Genomic DNA, 20261 nt, shown 5'->3' with positions numbered 1-20261 from the left:
GATCCGGTGCAGACTGAGACTCCTCTGGTTCCGAGTCCGAGTCCCAGGCCATCACACTGGCCTAGACTGGGGGCAGCGTTGTAGAGAGAGAAACACCCCCCCCCAAAGTTCCGGAGTTGTTGGATCCTTCTATACTCTACCGCAGCCACGGAAAGCCTGTGCCCCCCCCCCTTGGGTCTTGCTCTGGGGCTCCAACTCCCAGCACCATCCCTGACTTTTAGCCCTGCTGGTTGGGGAAGCTGGAGTCCAGCAACCTCTGGAGGGCCACACAGGACCCCCAGCCCTTCACTGCCCCCAGAAATCTGTGGGGACGACAGACAGAATCATTCTGCCAAGCTTGGGGGAACTGATCTGCCTCGTGGAGCCCGGGTGCGAATTCTCAGTGTTGCAGATCTAGCGAGTAGCCATTGTGCGGTCAATATTTTTTTGGGGGGGGGAGGCAGCAGCAACAGTGGCACCCAGAAAAGCCATGCATTGGCCTGGGCTTCCTCAAGTGTCCTGTCTGACAGCCCCCTCTTACTTCTTAATGGGAGGCAAGGCCATGACGGTGTCCTTGGGCGAGATCAGCGAAGAAGAGACCAGCTGCTTCATCTCCTCCAGCTCCTTCTCCAGCTGCTTTTCAACGAAGTAATGGATGGCGTCGATGGGGCAGACGGGCTGCATCCAAAACTGAGCCTCCTCCGCCTGCAAGAGGAGAGCAGCCCTGAGAGTCCCTGGCGCAGCCACTTCCATCGTCCTGGGGGGCAGCGGGGGGTTTAGCGTGGGGCAAAGCTGGGCCTGGACAGGAAGCACTGGGGCACTTGGGCTTCCTCTCCTGAGGTGTCCAGTCTCTGGGCTGCTGTGTCCGGAGCCCGGCTTGGGAGGAGGAGGAAGCAGGTGGGGGGAACCTGAGTCTGGGGGCAAAGGGAATCTCCCCTTTCCACTCCACCAAGAAGGGGCTTTCTGAACTGGTGGCCTCACCTCCTTTTTATTATTAATTCTTCTTTGTAGATTTAAAATATCATCTTATATATGTATTACAGACAGTTACATCAAAATTAAACAGAAAAATATAATAGAAAAAAGAGAAATTAAAATAAAAAGCAAAAAAGAGTTAACAATGAGAAATGAATATTAGTTATAACATCCTGTCTTTTTTAATAAAGTCTTCTGAAAGACACTTCCAATCGTTCTCGTTGTACTTTTTCTATTGTCAGTTTTATTGCAGTTTGTTTTATAAGTTTTCCTGTATGTTCATCTAGTATATTTATTCCATTTGTTTATTATATACAAGGATCATTCAGTTCTGCTAGGATGTCATTGTTACAATATAATCTTATATATTCTTTGAATATTCTTTGAATATATTCTCCATTCTTTGAATATTTTTTGATTTGGGGCTCCTCTGGCTTTTCCAGTCAGCTTTGCTAATTGAAAGTACTCTAGCATGAGTGATTGCCAATCTATTATACTTTCCGAACCGGTGGCCTCACCTCCAGGCTTCCTGACTCCTCCATCTCTGGCTGCTCTGCATCTTCCGTGACGCCACCACTCTCTGGCTCCTAAGTCAGAGGAAAACGCACCAGTCAGAGTCCAATTGGGCAAATGTTTCTGACACATGCAGAACATGCAAAAACATGGCAGGATATCTCCAGCTATAGGGAACCAGGCAGAGGGCCTTCTCGGTGGTGGCGCCCGCCCTGTGGAACGCCCTCCCATCAGATGTCAAGGAGATAAACAACTATCTGACGTTTAGAAGACATATGAAGGCTGTTTAGGGAAGTTTTTAATGACTGATGTTTTAATGGAATTTTAACCTCTTGTTGGAAGCCGCCCAGAGTGGCTGGGGAAACCCAGCTAGATAGGCGGGGTAGAAATAATAAATACCATATTTTTCGCCCTATAGGACGCACTTTTCCCCCTTCAAAAATGAAGGGGAAATGTGTGTGCATCCTATGGGGCGAATGCAGGCTTCAGGAAGCTCTCTGCAAGCCTTGGGAGCCCGCAGGAGTTCCCGCCGGGCTCCCATGGTTTGTGGAGAGCTGCCTCTAATCCGAAGTCTGGGGCACTGAGCAGTTGCAGCCGGGCTTCGGGTAGCTCTGCACAAGCCGCGGGAGGGAGAGGAGGAGGTCTGAAGCTTTGAAAGAACCTTGTACTTTAATGTTTGAAATGGTTTTGTTTTAGATGTATAATATTATCTAAAACTCAATATTTTATTTAATTTTTTTTTTTTTTAAATGACAGATACTCAACCATCCAAGTTCACTCTTAGAGGGAATGTTTATAGCAGGTACCTTTCGTTAGACAACAAGGGGCATTTTGGGTGGTGAGCTCAAGGGGGTCTTCCCGTACCTGTGGACTCTCCTCCTTCCTCGCCCTCTTCTCCTTCGCAAGGGATCTCCTCTCTGCCCTCTCCTTCTTGCTCAGGTCTTTTCCCACCTGGAATGAAGACGTCAACAAGAGCCTCACTTTGCAGTTCAATACTTGCAGTATGGTAGCTATCGGCTGTTCTGGGCGGCCAGGGGAAAGGATTGTTCCAGCCTGTCTTTTTAGGATATTTGGATTCTCGTCTTTTGTCCGATATGCTCTGTGATTCGGTGGAGGGTGACGAGGGGGGCACTGTCCCCAAAATACCCCCACCTGCCTAGCTGCCCTCTTTCCTGGGGTGCCTTGGCTGTCAAGATTCCTCCTGCTCCTTCGCCTCAGCGTTCCCTGTAGAGAACTCAACAGGGAAGGGGAGGACGGGCTGGTCATTGGCTCTGGGGGCCAAAGCTGTGGGGCTCCCTGCCTTCTGCCCCACCAGTCTCCATGGGAACCACCCACCACTGGACTGAGCATTCTCTCTCTCTTTCTCTCTCTCTCTCTCCTGCAAGCCACCCAGAATCAAGAATAAAATTAAACAGATCTGGCCTTCCCTGGAGGGAAAAGAAATGTGATTCATAGAAATGTAAAGTCGGAAGGGTCCCAGGGGTCATCTAGTCCAACCCCCTGCAACACAAGAATGACAGAGGAAGAAGAGGCCCCTCCTTACCTGGCACAGGGACAGCCCCTCGCTCTCAGGTGCCACCCTGCCTGGTTTTGCAGGATTCTTCGGCAGACCTTACCTCTTTGTAGCTCTTGGGGGAATATTTCCCCTCCAGCCGCCTCTCCTGGTCCACGCTAGAGCCGCTCCACTCCTGGGTCAGACAGAGAAGGTGTACCAAGGGGCTTTTGAGGGGCGGTTGGAGGGTTAGCCTTTGGCCAACCTGGCATCCCCCAGAGGCTTTGGACAGGTGGCTGATGGAAGCTGCAAGAGCTGCCTGGAAGGAGCGGCCGCCCCTCCAGGCACCCAGCCTGGGCTGACTTCACAAGATTCCTCTGTAAGTCTCCTCACCTCTTGGTAGCTTTCCGGAGAGGACATCTTGCTCTCCGTCTCCATGGTGGAGCGTCTCTTCTGCTGGAACAAGGAGGACAACATGTGAGTCTTTGCCTCAGTCTTCTCCGATGAAGAAAACAATGCCCGACCTGAAGAATTTGGAGCAAATGATTCAGCAGAGGAAACACAGCCCAGAATAACTAAGGAGATAGTACAAGAATACTTGGCTAGTTTAGATGTATTCAAGTCTCCAGGGCCAGATGAACTGCATCCAAGAGTATTAAAAGAACTGGAAGATGTGATCTCAGAACCACTGGCAGTCATCTTTGAGAATTCCTGGAGAACAGGCGAAGTCCCGGCAGACTGGAGGAGGGCAAATGTTGTCCCTATTTTCAAAAAGGGGAAAAGAGAGGACCCAAATAATTACCGCCCAGTCAGTCTGACATCAATACCAGGGAAGATTCTGGAGCAGATCATTAAGCAAACAGTCTGTGAGCACCTAGAAAGGAATGCTGTGATCACCAATAGTCAGCATGGATTTCTGAAAAATAAGTCATGTCAGACTAACCTGATCTCGTTTTTTGACAGAATTACAAGCCTGGTAGATGAAGGGAACGCAGTGGATGTAGCCTACCTTGATTTCAGCAAGGCATTTGACAAGGTGCCCCATGATATTCTTGTAAAGAAGCTGGTAAAATGCGGTCTTGACTATGCTACCACTCAGTGGATTTGTAACTGGCTGACTGACCGAACCCAAAGGGTGCTCATCAATGGTTCCTCTTCATCCTGGAGAAGAGTGACTAGTGGGGTGCCACAGGGTTCCGTCTTGGGCCCGGTCTTATTCAACATCTTTATCAACGACTTGGATGATGGACTCAAGGGCATCCTGATCAAATTTGCAGATGACACCAAACTGGGAGGGGTGGCTAACACCCCAGAGGACAGGATCACACTTCAAAACGACCTTGACAGATTAGAGAACTGGGCCAAAACAAACAAGATGAATTTTAACAGAGAGAAATGTAAAGTATTGCACTTGGGCAAAAAAAGTGGGAGGCACAAATACAAGATGGGTGACACCTGGCTTGAGAGCAGTACATGTGAAAAGGATCTAGGAGTCTTGGTTGACCACAAACTTGACATGAGCCAACAGTGTGATGCGGCAGCTAAAAAAGCCAATGCAATTCTGGGCTGCATCAATAGGAGTATTGCATCTAGATCAAGGGAAGTAATAGTGTCACTCTATTCTGCTCTGGTCAGACCTCACCTGGAGTACTGTGTCCAGTTCTGGGCACCACAGTTCAAGAAGGACACTGACAAACTGGAACGTGTCCAGAGGAGGGCAACCAAAATGGTCAAAGGCCTGGAAATGATGCCTTATGAGGAACGGCTAAGGGAGCTGGGCATGTTTAGCCTGGAGAAGAGGAGGTTAAGGGGTGATATGATAGCCAGGTTCAAATATATAAAAGGATGTCACATAGAGGAGGGAGAAAGGTTGTTTTCTGCTGCTCCAGAGAAGCGGACACGGAGCAATGGATCCAAACTACAAGAAAAGATTCCACCTAAGCATTAGGAAGAACTTCCTGACAGTAAGAGCTGTTTGACAGTGGAATTTGCTGCCAAGGAGTGTGGTGGAGTCTCCTTCTTTGGAGGTCTTTAAGCAGAGGCTTGACAACCATATGTCAGGAGTGCTCTGATGGTGTTTCCTGCTTGGCAGGGGGTTGGACTCGATGGCCCTTGTGGTCTCTTCCAACTCTAGGATTCTATGATTCTATGAGTCAGAGCCCAGCTTTGAAATCACTTAGCATGCGTTTCAACCACTGTGGCTAGATAGGCAATGGATTATTAATTTCAGTTCATATTAAAATTATATATACCGTATTTTTCGCTCCATAAGACACACTTTTTTCCTCCTAAAAAGTAAGGGGAATGTCTGTGCGTCTTATGGGGCGAATGTGTGGTTGATCGCTGCCTCCCTTTTCGCCCCCTTGCTCAGGCCTCCATCGTTGAATGTTCTGCAGACGGAGGCTGTTCGTTTCCCCAGCGACATGTGACTGGCTGATTAGATTATCTGTCCGGAAATTGTAGAAACGGCTCCCATTCCTTTCCTAAAGAAGCAGCAGAACTGTGAGTTGAACCCCATAAAAACAAGATTTTTTAAGCTCAACAACTTTGAGCTGATCCTCAAAAAAGGGGCTTTTCCCCTTTGCAAAAGAAGCTGCACAACTGTGATCTGATCCCCCAAAAAACGGGGCTTTCCCCCTTTCCTCCTCTAAAAACTAGGTGCATCTTACGGAGCGAAAAATACGGTGATTTTCAGGCATCTTTCTTTATAGATATTGTAATGGACAGACTGTGGTTTCATTTGCTTTTTTTGTAATTGCCTGGAGTATCAATAAACAAGGCGGAGTAGAAAATTAAAAAAAAACCTGGATGATCTGGGGGACTCTGAAGGATGGAGACCTCCCTGGGTGGGGGGACAAGGGAGCTAAGCTGAGAGGTGCAGGAAGGTGGGGGCAAAGGAGGAGGAGGAGGAGGAGTGTTAAGTTGTGGACGAACATATCAGACGACATAGCGATTCTTCAAACAGCTCTTGTTTATTCCGAGGCCAGAACAGAACTGAACTGAACTGAAGGGCTCAGTCAGCCTGCTTATATAGAGCTCCAGTACAACAGTTACTGTAGCAACTTTCTAAAACTATCCAATCACTGAATGTCACTTTTGATCCTTCATTTGCATACAAACTATCCAACCACTGAACATCACTTTCGATCCTTCATTTGCATAATGGCCCAGGGTGAGAACTTCAATACATAACACGGAGGAAGGTGAGAACTGCCCTCACCCTTCCTCCTTGCCACAATAGTCAGCAAAGACCAGGCTGGACGCACAATACTTCTTACCTTCTGGAAAGGTTTAAAGGAATAATGCCTTCTGGGTGGAACCCTCTGCGCCAAAAGCTGAGCTCTGTGCTCCTGGGAGGAAGAGAATCATCAGGTGCCGCTTCCAGCGTGGAGAAAAGAGTGTTTGTTTGTTGCCCAAAGGGCAAATCCCTTTGCTGTGCAAAAACGTGGCCTGGGACACACACACCCCCCAGGCCCCCACTGGAGGCAGCTTTCAAAAGCAGGAGCCCCCGGGTCATGGGCAGGCAGAGGGACACATGGACCCGTAATATACCGTATCTATTTTTAAGTGACAAGTTTTGGGTGAGGTCTTTGGGGCCCACCAAATAAAAAACTTTTGGTGTCGCAGTATCCTAGCAGGTGATCTATAGAAATAGTCGGTGAAAAATGGCTTTTAGTTCATTTTTCTCAGGAAATAATTAAGCTTTTTTTTATTTTAAAAAAGCACATTTGGGGTGTCGCTAAAAGCTTTTGGTGTCATAGCATCCCAGCAAGGGATCCACAAGAGGAGTTGATTTCTTTTTAATGGCAAATTGGAGGGGGCATAAAAATATTCATTTTAATATTTTGTTGAAAGCCACTCAGAGTGGCTGGAGAAGCCCAGCCAGATGGGCAGTGTATAAATAATAAATTATTATTATTATATTATTATTATATTGCAGCGGGGGGGGGGGAGGTGAGTCATTCCTGCTTAAAATTCTGGCAGATTAGAGGCAGTTAAATGGAGCATCTATAGGCTGGTGCAGGTGAGTTACATTTCTCCCACCAACCATATTCTCCTAATCGATTCTCCCTGACATTTGGACCGCACTCTGGTGCTATAGCTTGGGCTCCTGGCTGCTGAGGTTGGAATCCAGCTGAGGCCTGCAGGCGGAACAATGAATGTAAAACTCTCCCTTGTCCAACATACTGGCATCTACACACACAATCGCATCTCTCTGCAAGAGTCGTTGTCACAGTTCAAGATCAAGATTCCAGCCTGGCTAAATCACTCAAGGGGCTCATAGCTCCCAAGGGCCAGATAGAGAGGCCCGAGGGGGCCATATTTGAAGTTCCCAACCCCTGAGGTTCACTGGGCTGAAAGCCTTAATGAAAGTTAGCTTTTTAGCTGAAGGTTGTACTCAGCCGATGTAAGCCAGACCTTCCTCTCTGACGAAGGGAGATAATTCTAGCTACCCAGACAACTCAAGTGGGGAAGCTGCTGGCTGGGGAACTTCACTGGCAAATGGCTGGTTTCTTCCCAAAGGAGGGAACCTTACTTTCTGATCCGCACCTGTATGAAAACAGACCCTGACTCCTCCCTGACACGCTAGAGAAAAGGCCAGGAGAGAATGGGTGCGTTGCAGATTTCAGCCTGGCTCCTGCTTGCCAAGTTTGACAGATTCTGTAGCGGGGGGCGGGGGGGCAGGCTGCAGCCAGGTGACCCCTCCCCGGCCGAAGGAAGAGAGAAGGAGGAAGAGGCACCTTGAGCTCCTGCATCTTCCCTTCCAGCCAGCGGTTGCAGGTTCCTCGCATCGTCTCTTTGGAGTCGCTCGCCTTGACCGGCCAGGAGCTCAGCTCCTTGGTGAAATAGGTGTGGGGGTCCTGGATTCCCACCTCCTGCATCAGATTGTGAATAACGACCCTGAAAGGAGAAAGAGGCAGGTGGACTCACACTGCAAGGCGGGGGAATTGCACCCACATGACCACTCCACCACATTTGCTGACCTGAGCCATAAGAAGAAGAGGAAGAAGAAGAGTTTGGACTTGATATCCCGGTTTATCACTACCCGAAGGAGTCTCAAAGCGGCTCACACTCTCCTTTCCCTTCCTGCCCCACAACAAACACTCTGTGAGCTGAGTGAGGCTGAGAGACTTCAGAGAAGTGTGACTGGCCCCAGGTCACCCAGCAGCTGCAGGTGGAGGAGCGGAGATGCGAACCCGGTCCCCCAGATTACGAGACTACCGCTCTTCACCACTACACCACACTGGCTCTCCATAAAATACCTGTCAGAGCAATGAGCTAAAGGAATGTTTTTCTTTAAACACCCCTTTTCTCCTGCCGGTTGCTGTCCACCTGCTCTTTGAGAATGTGCATCTAGGCAAGGAGGGAAGGGGGTGGTCTCTGCTGCCTGTAACTTGCTAACTGAAGGCAAACAGATTTGGGTGGGCAATTTGGAAATCTACGTGGTCCTAAAACCTGATTTCAAAAGCATGCGGATAAGAGAAGCTACGCTGAAATCAGTTCACCTGTGGCATGTGTCTCTCAGGCTTTTTGCAGTGGTGGAACCCTTCCCTTTAAACAAAACTTCAACAGAGCCCTTGCAGTAAAGTCTTTTTTTTTAAGGGGGGGGTTGCTTATTGAGAGAGCAACCAAGATAGAGCTAGCCAGAGCAGCTGGCGACTTTGAAAAGCAGCAACTTTGACCAACTGTCCTGAAGCCTTTTGTTTCCTCTGCCCCCCTTAAGGCTTAGGCTCCTAGCAGTGACCCCCCCCCCCCGGCCCTTACTTGTCTGGGGTGTAAGCCTGCATGTAAAAGGTCATGAGCTCCACGATCAGGTCCTTGTTGTCCTTGTCCATCTTCACGAGGGCCTGCAAGGTGCCCAGGATGAACTTCCGATGCCTCCTTTCCTGGAATGTCGAGAGAAGACAAGGGCATCTTGGCAGGCAGACACAGGAGCCCACAAAGCCAAGGGTCCGCCTGGGCCAGCAGTGTCAACTCTGGCTGGCAGTGGCTCTCCGCGGGCTTTGGCAAAGAGAGGAGGAGAGACAGAGGTCTTTTCCAAACTCCCTAACCTGGAGATGACGAGGTTGGAACCTGGGTGTGTGGGAATGCCTTGGATATGCACAGCAGCTGCCCTGAGATACGGCATTCCTGAATTGCAGGGGGTTGGGCTGAATGACCTTTGGGGTCCCCTCCAACTCTACAATTCTATGGCCCTGCAAGTCACTCCTGGGTCTGGCCAGCAGGGAAGTTGAAATCTATTGACAGCCGGGGGGCCTTCCTCTCTGGTGGGGTGAAGGGGGGCACATTCCATCTGGCACTCACAACACTGGGGACTTGCTGGCCTTTTGCACACAATCTCTTTCCCCTCCTGGAGAAATGCAGTTTCCACCAGAAGGAAAGAACCGTCTTCAGGAACGACATTGGCAGCGCTTGCAAGCGCTGGCTCCCCTTGCTCCCCTTGTTGCTTTGCTTCAAAAACATCTCCCACCCCTTTAAAAGTTCCCTTGGGCCTAAGCACCTTCTCCACCAGACACAGTGGGGAGAAGAAGAGAAGAAGAAGAGTTTGGATTTGATATGCCGCTTTATCACTATCCTAAGGAGTCTCAAAGCGGCTCACAATCTCCTTTCCCTTCCTCCCCCACAAGGTGAGTGAGGCTGAGAGACTTCAGAGAAGTGTGACTGGCCCAAGGTCACCCAGCAGCTGCAGGTGGAGGAGCGGAGACGCGAACCCGGTTGCAGTGGCATAGCGTGGGGGGTGCAGGGGGCGCCGGCCGCACCGGGCGCAACATCTGGGGGTTAGGGTTAGGGGGCGTAAATCCACGGGTTAGGGAGTGCAAATTACTTGCCTTGCCCCGGGTGCTGACAACCCACGCTACGCCACTGCCCGGTTCCCCAGATTACAAGTCTACTGCTCTTAACCACTATGCCACACTGGCTCTCAAAAGGAGGCCCCACCTTCCTTTTGAGGGGCTGCTCAGTTATGAAGACCAGATACTTTAGCCAGTGGCTGGGATAGTGTAATGCCAGCCTTCTACGCATGCTTGTGTGTGTGTTCCCCCAGCAGAATATGCAAGACAAGATCTGCACAGCAGCACAAAGCCTAGAGTGACCCTCACCCGGAGAGAGGGAGGGTCGTCCCTCTTGTTCAACACCTGGATAAAGCTGCTGCAGACCAGCTCGTTCATCCGATCCCCCATCTCGTCCTTCAGGCTGGCGATGGCGGAAACCAGCTCTGCCTTTTGGCCAAAGTCTCTGGTGGTAACCAAGAAGGCCATCATCTTCGTCAAGAACTCGTTCAAGGTCATCTCCGGCGGAAAGCCCTGGTGAGAGGGAAGGGAAGCTGCCTTGCGGGGGTTTGGACCAGTCGACCCAGGGGGTCCCTTCCAATTCGAGGATTCTAGGAGCGCCTCTGAGCTGATCCCCCCCGGGAGGACAAGAAGAGCCTGCTGGGTCTTGAAAGAGCAAAAGAAATGGCCCCAGCAGTCGCAGGAGCTGTGGGAGGCCAACTTACCCAAAGGAAAGGTGCCCAAAGCCTGCCCCAGACCCACACGCTGCCCCAGAGGAATCTGCTCATTCAGACCACACTCTCACCCTCCCACAGAGATAAAATGTGCTCAGCTTATCTTCTCTCTCTGGGGGTCTCCAGCAGCAAATGCTCTACCAATGAGTAACAGCAGAGTATTTTTACAGCACCCCAACCTCCCAGAACTGGCTAGTTCTTTAGGAATGACTATGGAGGTGGAAACAGCCTCTGAATACCCTTCTGGCTGGCCATTGGGACCACGGGCATCAGAGATGGAGCTTCTTTTTACACTGGCCCAGACAACCACCCCCTATCGCCATTAAGAAGCGGGGGGCTTATCAGTCTCAAATTCCCATAAAGGGGAGGCATCCCCTCAACCTCCTCTGTCTCTTCAGAACCATCCAAAGAGGCAAGGAAAGAAGCTCACTCTCACTCTCTCTGAATCTCTTTTCTGCACAGAACTCTGCACGTCCTCCGAAACCCAAGACTCTACTCAAGCAGGTGAAACGCAACTAGCTAAGTTATATGTCGTCTGTGAGTGAAATATTGTCACCTTTCCCTTTTCTTTGCTTCTCTCCCCTCACATTTCCCAAATAAAATTGCTTATACTTTGATATTTGACTTCACTGGTTTACACAGGAATTTGGAGTCTCACGTTAAAATTATTCCCCATGTGATAGGTGGCATGGCTGTTAAGCTTTCTCTCCTTCATTCTTTCTTTCTTTCTCTCTCTCTCTCTCTCTCACACACAGTTGTTATGTTCTGCATCCTCTGGGCTTTCAAAATACAAATCTAAAGCTCTTTTTCATTTGACCTTTCTAGAGCTTAAGGGAGGGGTCCTTGTCAGCTGGGTTTAGAGATCCCTTCAGATCACAGTTGGACAGCAAAGTCGTTTCCAGGCTAGTCGGTTCTGCCTGGACACTGAGGTCCAGCACCAAGGGCCTTCTGGCGGTTCCCTCGCTGTGAGAAGTCAAGTTACAGGGAACCAGGCAGAGGGCCTTCTTGGTGGTGGCGCCCGCCCTGTGGAACGCCCTCCCACCAGATGTCAAAGAGAAAAATAACTACCAAACTTTTAGAAGACATCTGAAGGCAGCCCTGTTTAGGGAAGCTTCTAATGTTTAATAGGTTATTGTATTTTAATGTTTTGTTGGAAGCCGCCCAGAGTGGCTGGGGAAACCCAGCCAGATGGGTGGGGTATAAATAATAAATTATTATTATTGTTATATATAGGATCAGCCTGTGGTTGCAGGCATGTTGCCATTCTTTCTTTGGGAGAAGACCATTTACAAAAAAAGTGGCTCTGCCTGTAGAGGAAACCTTTGTCTCCCAGGTCTGTGGCAAGCAGAGCCCCAGCTATACAAGGGATGGGGCAGGGAGAAGGTCCCGTGGCCAGCAGGACTCCTCGGCCCTCCTTGGCCCTTAGGGATGGTCTGCAGATCCTCCTTGTCCTTCAGCCTCTCACCTCAGGAAAAAGATCTTGGAACCACAGCATGTCCAGGAATGGCAAGACAAAGAAGGGAGGCTCTTTCTTCGGCTCTGGGTATTGAGATTCATCCAGCTGCGTCAGGAAGATCTCAGGAAGATCCATCTGGAATAAAGAGGAGGAACCATTTTTCGCAATGTTCCTCCACAACATTGCCAAAAATGCCAGTTTCCCATAAACCCGTTGGAGTGGTTAATATGCATTCCTTTCTAAATTAACCATAGTTACCATAGACCAAATTTTCTCCATTCAGATATAGGCAGATATATGCTTCCCCACATTTTTAGCTATTTATATCTTAGCAGCAGTTATAAGGTTAAACACAGTTTCTTGACCATTATCTGGAATAACATATTTTACTTAATATTTAGCAGTAATATTTTTTGTCCAATGGTATGTGACATCCTAATAGATATAATAGCCTGAGCCAATTTCCAGAATATTTATTTTTGAGAACAATTCCAGATGTATGTGTAATTTGCTTTATTTAATCCACATTGCTGACATTTTATCCGATCCTAACTTACCTATTAAGTTCAATTTCTAAGGCATTAAATACTTTAAGCTATTTATCTTTTGTTTGTTTTGTTTATTTAAAAAAAACCAAAATGAGGAGAAACCAAAGGAGACCCCCCCCCCACAGAGAGAGAGAGAGAGAAACAGCCTGACTTGGGGGTCCCAGGCTTATGGGTCCCTTGCCACATAGGACCCTCTCAGGACATCCCTTGCCAGCAGCAGGAGAGAGGCAGGAGGACCATCGCAGGTAAGGAAGAGGGGCCTGCTTACCTGTTTTGTACTCGATTTGATGATGCTGATCTCTTCAGAAACCCGTGTCCTGGGCTCCTCGCCCTCCTTCCACCCTGGGACCGTTCTCAAGTGGCTTTCTGTCTCCTAGTAAAAGCAGAAGGGAAAGTGCAGGCCCCCCCGGCCAAGAGGAGACCCCCCCTTGTGTCCCACCCACAGTGCCCCACCCACAGACAGCCTCCTGGGATGGCGGCACTTCCCAAGATAAGCAGGTCTGAACCAGGACAGCTTCCAAGTGGGAGGCCAATTTGGAGCCCTCAGGCACGTCCAACAGGTAGATTGCGATCTACTGGTAGATCACTGGACGTCTGTGGTAGATCACTGGTAGATCACTGGCTCCCCCCCAAAGAAGCCAAACAACTTTGAAGTTGTTTGAAGTTGCTCCCCCCAAAGAAGCTCAACAACTGGGGTAGATCACTGCCAGGATTTAACTCTTGGGAGTTGGCCACCCCTGGCCTAGAGGGAAGACCAGCAGGTAGAGCTAGGCTGGAGCAGCAAAGCAAGCAGGCATTGCCTTGTGGTTTTGCCCCAGGGTGTCTCAAGCGCGTCTTGCACGCTCCCTGCCAAGGTTTGTCCTCTCTGGGTGCTGAGTGTGTGTCCTGCCTGCTCCTTTCACAGGCTACCAGGCAGGGTCCCCCCCCCCCGAGAGCGCAGCCCAGGCCCCCAGCCTCTCTGCTCAGCCGCAGCCAGCCGCCCCCCAGCAGGCCTGGCACTGAGGACGCCCTGCCCCGCCTTACCGGCTCCACCACCCTCACGAGTCTCTCATCTCTCTCATCCGCCAGCATCTCCTGGCTGTGAAACTGCAGGGCGGCCACCGAGTTGGGGATGAAGCCAGACGATAGCCTGGGCAGTGGCCCATGGTGGCTCTCCAGCTCCTGGCAAGGGAGAGCAAGGCAGTTCAGACAGCAGCCGCCTTCCGCACCCCAACAGCAAACCTTGGGGGCCTGCCCCACCCCTTCTGGAATTTTTCTAAACCTTGTCTCATTGGAAAACTTCATAGGGAATATTGGGTGACTTTCGACAGGTGCCTGCATTGCAGTTCTCGTATTCTTTTGGAAAGTGGGAATTTGCTAAATTCAGCTTTAGGTGTGAGCGGAATTGGATTTCTTCCCCTACTCCCTCCCGTGAAGGTCACACAGAGCTTGTCAGCCACACACACATGCTCTTTAGTACTCAGGTCTCCCTCGTGGGTGTCCCCCAGAGAGATGAGCCATGGGCCTGATCCAGCAGGCTCTTCTTACAGAGGTCTGCTTTGAAGGCAGAACCTCCATGCCCAGGAACAGTCTACATCTAAATCCCAGGTAATGGGGGGGGCAACGAGGGGAGAATAGTGTTGCGTTCAGGTCCTGCTGGGGAGTGTCCCTTAATGCCCATGTGGTTGGCCACTGTGAGGACATGATGCTGGACCAGGTGGGCCTGATCCAGCAGGCAGGCTCTTCTTAGCTTCTTATGCCCAGCCAGAGCACACCTAAGCAGAGGTCCCCCAGATTAGCTTTTCTAGGGAGAGAGAGCCCCCCCCTCGCCCGGCCCTGACACTGCCAGAGAGGAGCAGCATTGCCAACTCTCTGCCTCAGGCCCTGGCAGCAGACTGGCTTGTGGCCTCTCCCAGGAGCCAGAGGAGGAGGAGGAGGAGGAGGACAAGAGGAAGGAGCCAGCGGCCCAGAGAAGCCTCACAACCTGCAGTCTGAAGTGCTCCTTGCTGCCGGAAGGCGGCCTCTCGGGAAAGAAGCCCTTGATGATGACGGAAGATGTCTGGCTCTTCATGCGGGAAACGGAGCCCAGGGACTTGGGCGAAGACTCCTGGCTCCGGGCAGGCGAGGAGGGAGACAGCTCCTGGCTCCCGACTGGCAGAGATGGATGGGACTCCTGGCTCTTGGCTGCGAAAGATGGAGATGACGCCCGGCTCCTGGCTGGCAAGGGAGGAGACCCCTGGCTCTTGTCAAGCGAGGAAGGAGACCCCTGGCTCTTGCCTGGCGACGAAGGAGACCCCTGACTCTTGTCAAACGAGGAAGGAGACCCCTGACTCTTGCCTGGCGATGAAGGAGACTCCTGGCTCTTGTCTGTCGAGGGAGACTCCTTGAAGATGACACTCTAGGCACACAATCCATGGTCGCCCAGGTGAGGCACAGAGGAGCACACCTGCGTACCCCACTCCTTTCCCCCTCACCTCGCTTGCACCTTCTGCCCCCATCTCCAAAATGCCTCCCGCCAGCCAGGGAACGGCACAGGACACAGAACCGCCCCAACACCCGCCAACATCCACCTCGGGGGCCTCGCCAGACCCTCCTGTGCTGGAGCCCAAAGACGTAGAATTACACCCACGGTGGGTGGGCTGTTTCTTTTACAGGGGAGGGGGAGATTCTCCCTCTGGCGGTGGCTGAGAGAAATGGGGAACTGCGGGGGGTGGGGGTTCTGCTGGGCTCTGGGGTGGCGGCAGAACTCCAGCGAAGCTGAGAGTAGGAAGATTCTGGACAAATAAAACTAAGTCCTTCTTCACGCACCACAGAGCGAAACTGTGGAACTCCCTCCCTCATGAGGCAATGATGGCCCCAACCTGTTCATTTCCGTGGTTTGGTGGGAAGTCACTTCAGGTTGCCTTGGGCAGGATAAAGCTTTGGTCAGGGTCCTGAGGGAGGACATCCCATGACAGCCGCACCTGCCAATTGCAGCCCCCGAGGGAGGCAGGGATGTGGCGGCAGCAGCAGGTGAGCCAAGGTGGGCCCCCTCTTACCTTCTCGCTCTTGATGGGCTCCCCAAGGAAACTGGGGGTTGAGGAGAGTTGTGAAGGGGGTGAGACGGAAGCACCCATTTTGGACTCTTTGATTGCATCCAAGTCTTTATTCAACTGAAGAAGAAGAAGAAGAAGAAGAAGAAGAGGAGGAGGAGGAGGAGGAGGAGGAGGAGGAGTTTGGATTTGATATCCTGCTTTATCACTCCCCTTCAGGAGTCTCAAAGCGGCTCACATTCTCCTTTCCCTTCCTCCCCCACAACAAACCCTCTGTGAGGTGAGTGGGGCAGAGAGACTTCAGAGAAGTGGGACTGGCCCCAGGTCACCCAGCAGCTGCAGGTGGAGGAGCGGAGACGCCAACCCGGTTCCCCAGATTACGAGACTACCGCTCTTAACCACTGCACCACACTGGGTCTAGGGTAAAGGGCAAGGAAAAGGAGGAGCTCGGGTTAACTTTGCAGGCCAAACTCAGAAGGGTCTTTTGCCAGACTAACCCTCTCTTGGGACTATAATGACTATTATTAACGACCTGCCCTTTACCCTAAGTTTCCTGGGTGGGTTGCAACATTAAAACACAATGTCATTGTGGGCTGGGGCAGGGGGCTCAGTCTGGATGATGCCCCGAGTCCCTTCCAGTTCTTGGAGCCCTGCATGTAGGGAGGGTTAGAATTCAACAGAATAAATTGCCAAACTAGTCAGACAAGATCCTTTGTAAGACTATTGTTATTCTTGCTATTCTCTATTAAATTTCTATACCGCCTTTCAACCGAGGATCACAGGGTGGTTTACAATATAAAAATGAAAAAATACATGCCATAGTAACAAACAAAAGCAATGACACCCCATCTCCCCACTGTTTAAAAAGCCATAGATTGTTTAATTAGCCAAAAGCCATCGGAGAAGAGGAATGCTTTTGCCTGGCACCTAAAGATATGTAAGGAAGGGACCAGGTGAGGCCTCCCTGGGGACAGCCAACCACAGGTGGGGAGCGACCACAGAAGAGGCCCTCCTGCCATAAAACACCTCTCTCCTGTATTGGCCTGTACAGCCACCGCAGGCGCCGTGACTCTCCAGCCCTTTGACTTTACCCCTGAAGAGAGACTCTTCCATGGTCTTCCAAGATAGATGGAGGCAACACACTAGCTGGCCATGGGAGTGTCCTCACCAGCCTCCCAAAATCCTGTGAGGGGGTGCAAGAGCTGCAACTAAGTGAGGGGCCATTAGGCCTCCACTCCCCACCCCCAGCTGTTTGTGAGCTGGGCTGGAAGCTGGAACCACAGAGAGCTGCTTGCTCTGGGCTGGATCCAAAGCTGAGACTGATGAAGAAGCGGGCTGGGCTGGGTGTGGATGCTGTGAGCCCCTCCATCCGATGCTCAGATTGCAGAGATGTGTGAGGGAAACCATCTCAGCATACAAAAGTCCTGGGTTCAATCCTTCACAGCATCGCAAGCTCAAAGGGCCTGACTGCCCAAATAGCCCACCCTAGTTAAAAGGCTCTGAGGAAGACCCTGCAGAGAGAGTGATTGCTGCCAGCCAGAGAAGACAGCACTGGGCTGGACAGACCAAAGGTCAGACTCAGGGTAAGGCGGCAGCTTCAAGTGCGCCCACAACTTCTGGGATCAGGCGGGCACACATTTTAAACAACGGATGTTGTGTGTGCCCGTCCGTCAGTCCGTGGGCTTCCTGCTTCCACGCCCCCCTGCCCCCACCTCTGGAATCTCACCGTTGCCCGGCGGATCTTGACCTTGCTGCCCCTGGTGTCCATGCCAGAGAGCATGAGGCCTGGGGAAGGACGTCTTGTGCTGGGGGGAGATTTCTCCGCTTCGTCCAAGGGGGGGCTAGAGCTGGGCTCCAGGACCTCCTCAGGGGCTGTCACCACTGGCGGGGGCACCGGAGGGGGCAGCCTCCTCCTCTTCTCCTTGGGGGGTCTCTTTCCCTTTTGTGCCAGGCCTAACTGGGAGACAAGAGGGGCACTCTCACTCCTCTGCCGCTGCCCCAGCCCCTTCCCCACTCCAGCTGCCCCCCAAAGACCCTCACCTGCTCACTCTTGGTCCTCCTCACTCCAAAAAGCGGGAATCTCACTGGAGGAGGAAGTGGGGATAAAGCTTCTTTGATTTCAGACACAGACGGGGCTGTTGAGAGGACGGCCTGCGGGCTCCCCTCTGCAGGGGGGCTGGTGTCCTGCGGGGAAGGCGGGAGGAAGGGGGTCTCTCGCAAACCAAGATGGCGCCACAGTCGCCCCAAGGTGCCACCTTGGACATGGACTCAGTGGCATCACCTCAGGCAACTAATAATAATAATAATAATAATAATAATAATAATAACAGATTATTTATACCCCGCCCATCTGGGTGAGTTTCCCCAGCCACTCTGGGCGGCTTCCAACAGAATATTAAAATACAATAGTCAATTAAACATTAAAAGCTTCCCTAAACAGGGCTGCCTTCATACGCTCCTTCAGATATACAGGACCGAGGAGGCAAAAGGTTTTGGCAAGCCCTGGCGGAAATGCTCAGCTCAGCCTCAGGGCTGTATTACCCTGGTGGCTTCAAAGGCATCTCTCGCCAAGGGAAACTGAGGAAGGGAGTCGGCCTTTAGCTCAGAGCCACCGGTGAGAGGGCAGAGACACCAGGCAGGAGACCACATGTCTCCTGAGGCAGAGCATGGAGGGCGGGGGGGGGGACGACCGCCCCCCCCGTTACCTCCAACGTCTCTGGACCTTGCAGGGAAATGGGTGGAGGGAAGCAGCCCAGGAACATGCCGTCTGGCCCATAGAGCTCCGAAATGGACTTTGCCCGGCACATGGCTTCCAGCACCTCATCTGCATTGAAGGTGTCCTCCACCGGGATCTGGGAGGAGAGAAAAGGCGGAGAGGAGGAGACGCGATAAACGCCACCTGTGAGGCGGCCCCACTGGATGAACATGCAAAACTACCCTCTGCCTCTCTCCCACGGCTCTGCAGAGGAAATGCTCAAAGGACCAAAAGCTCCTGGGAAGTCTGACCTCTTCTCTGCTGGCCTCCCCTCCCCTCGCCCTTCCATCCAGGGCGGGGAGGGGCTGCAGGACCTCCTGCAGGGAGACCCCCTTGCCTGGAAGCTGCCCCTTCCCTGCCACCAAGTCCCATCGACCCCCCAGCCCAGTGAAGCAGCCCAGCCTCACCTCAATTTTGGGTTGTGGCTTGTAGAATATCTGCAGGTATTTCTCAAAGGCCTCTTCCTTCATTTCCTTGGTGGGCCGCGATTTCTTGGTCACGCTCACTTTCCCCTTCTGGACCAGCTCCAGATCCTGGTCCCTGTCAGCCATCTGGGAGAGTCCCTGCAAGAGGGTGTGGGGCTCAAGGCGTCTCTGCCCCTCTCTCCTCCCTCCCATGCTCTGCCCCATGGCCAGAGAGCCCCTTGCCCAGCCAGATTCAGCCTTGGGCATGTGGGCCTCCCTTCTCCCCCCCTCCAGACACGCTCTCCCCTCTCGCAGCCTGCTTTCCCCTTGGGAAGTGCCTGATCTTTGCTCTCCCTTGAGCCCTCATTTCCACCTTGCCAACGCCTGTTGTGAAACATCGCACACGGGACTCCCGGGCCGCTTCCCCCGGTGCTGAGTGGCGCATGGCTCTTGTGGAGCTGGCCTTGGCACCAGAGAGGGCACTGCTGCCCTTTGAAGAAGCTCTGGTCTCCTCAGGGGGAGCGGCAGACCTTACCTCCGCCCTGGCGTGCATGTCGCGGAGCACTCTGGACTCCTGCAAGGCCATCCTGCGGGCTCCAGGCACAGGGGACCTGCGTGCGGAGAACAAGAGAGCGAGCAACAGAGGAGATGCCAGAGGCAGCTTGGCATAGTGACTTTGGACGCCCTCCCTGGCCTTTCCCCAGGAATGCTCAGCTGCTCCTCTGTCCTAAAACACCCGCCAGCACCACCCTGGGCCACCCAGTGGCCTCTTTGCCCTGGGAACTGCCTCCCCAAACAGAACCACAGAGTGGTAGAGCTGGAAGGGACCCAGCAGGAAACTTTCTCTGCCCTCCTTCCTCTCCCTTCTAAAACCAACCTTTGCCACAACACCTTGAGCTCCTGCAGCCCCCCCCCAAGGCATACTGCAGCTTAGCCTACGCAGGGATTGACAAAACAAATGTACCCATTCCTCTGTTTCTTCCCTGCCTCCGTTTCCTTTCCCCTCCTAAAATGACAGAATGTAAAGTCCTCGGGGCAGGGACCTGTCGTTTTGCACCCTCAACTTGCCCTGTGTGCATGGATAGCGCTAGATCCATAGGTGTCCTCATCTCAGCAGCCCTGCTAAGGGGCACCAGAGCGAGGGAAGGAGCCAGATGCTGTGCCCCTGGCGCTGGGTGCTCGGCTGCTGTCCGGAATCTTACTCGGTCTCCTCCAAGGGCGGGTCCTGCTTCAGCCGCCGGACGTTTTCCTTGACCAGAGCCTCAAAGTGGGAATCGCTGATGGGGAGAGGGACACCCTTGAGGGGCTCCAGGAACCTGGCGCACAGCAGCTGCAGGAGACAGGAAGGGGTCCTTGTCCCAGGGCACAGACTTCCCCAGCAAAGAGCACGGGGGCAGCAGCGGGGAGCCTGGCCGGGTGGCCTGCCCCCCACCCCCAAGGGACGCCAGGCGCCCCACCTTCATCCTGTAGTAGTTGGGGAGGTACTTGTTGTGGTGGATGAGGAAGACGTGTTTCTCCAGCCCAACCAGCAGGTCCCCCCAGTGGTTGGCAAAGGCCAGGCTCTCCGGGATGCTGTTCATCTTCAGGTGCCTGCAGGGCAGAAACGGGGGGGGGGTGAGCTTGG

The 20261-nt window shown here is 52.4% G+C and overlaps 1 protein-coding gene across 6 annotated transcripts in view; it reads right to left on the bottom strand.

Moving 5' to 3' along the window:
- The window catches only part of WDR97 (WD repeat domain 97), a 41781-nt gene that overhangs the window by 3437 nt on the left and 18083 nt on the right, over positions 1 to 20261 (bottom strand). For 4 of the 6 annotated variants that reach the window (XM_083748954.1, XM_083748951.1, XM_083748952.1 and 1 more), the window contains exons 10-30: positions 20095 to 20227; positions 19840 to 19967; positions 19173 to 19248; positions 18641 to 18796; positions 18184 to 18330; positions 17519 to 17662; positions 17205 to 17435; positions 15485 to 15598; positions 14431 to 14844; positions 13491 to 13628; positions 12736 to 12840; positions 11929 to 12054; positions 10060 to 10263; positions 8726 to 8847; positions 7702 to 7861; positions 6238 to 6309; positions 3353 to 3415; positions 3084 to 3155; positions 2332 to 2418; positions 1473 to 1541; positions 521 to 684 (exon numbers count right to left, since the gene is read on the bottom strand). In XM_083748954.1, the coding sequence (XP_083605080.1) occupies positions 521 to 684; positions 1473 to 1541; positions 2332 to 2418; positions 3084 to 3155; positions 3353 to 3415; positions 6238 to 6309; positions 7702 to 7861; positions 8726 to 8847; positions 10060 to 10263; positions 11929 to 12054; positions 12736 to 12840; positions 13491 to 13628; positions 14431 to 14844; positions 15485 to 15598; positions 17205 to 17435; positions 17519 to 17662; positions 18184 to 18330; positions 18641 to 18796; positions 19173 to 19248; positions 19840 to 19967; positions 20095 to 20227 (2925 nt within the window). The remainder of the gene's footprint in view (positions 1 to 520; positions 685 to 1472; positions 1542 to 2331; positions 2419 to 3083; positions 3156 to 3352; positions 3416 to 6237; positions 6310 to 7701; positions 7862 to 8725; positions 8848 to 10059; positions 10264 to 11928; positions 12055 to 12735; positions 12841 to 13490; positions 13629 to 14430; positions 14845 to 15484; positions 15599 to 17204; positions 17436 to 17518; positions 17663 to 18183; positions 18331 to 18640; positions 18797 to 19172; positions 19249 to 19839; positions 19968 to 20094; positions 20228 to 20261) is intronic. The other 2 variants (XM_083748955.1, XM_083748956.1) reach the window with 2 other exon arrangements.

The sequence above is a fragment of the Podarcis gaigeae genome (assembly GCF_964106915.1).
Source record: "Podarcis gaigeae genome assembly, chromosome: 7".
Classification (NCBI taxonomy): Eukaryota; Metazoa; Chordata; class Lepidosauria; order Squamata; family Lacertidae; genus Podarcis; species Podarcis gaigeae.
This window is presented reverse-complemented; position numbering and strand designations above follow the sequence as displayed.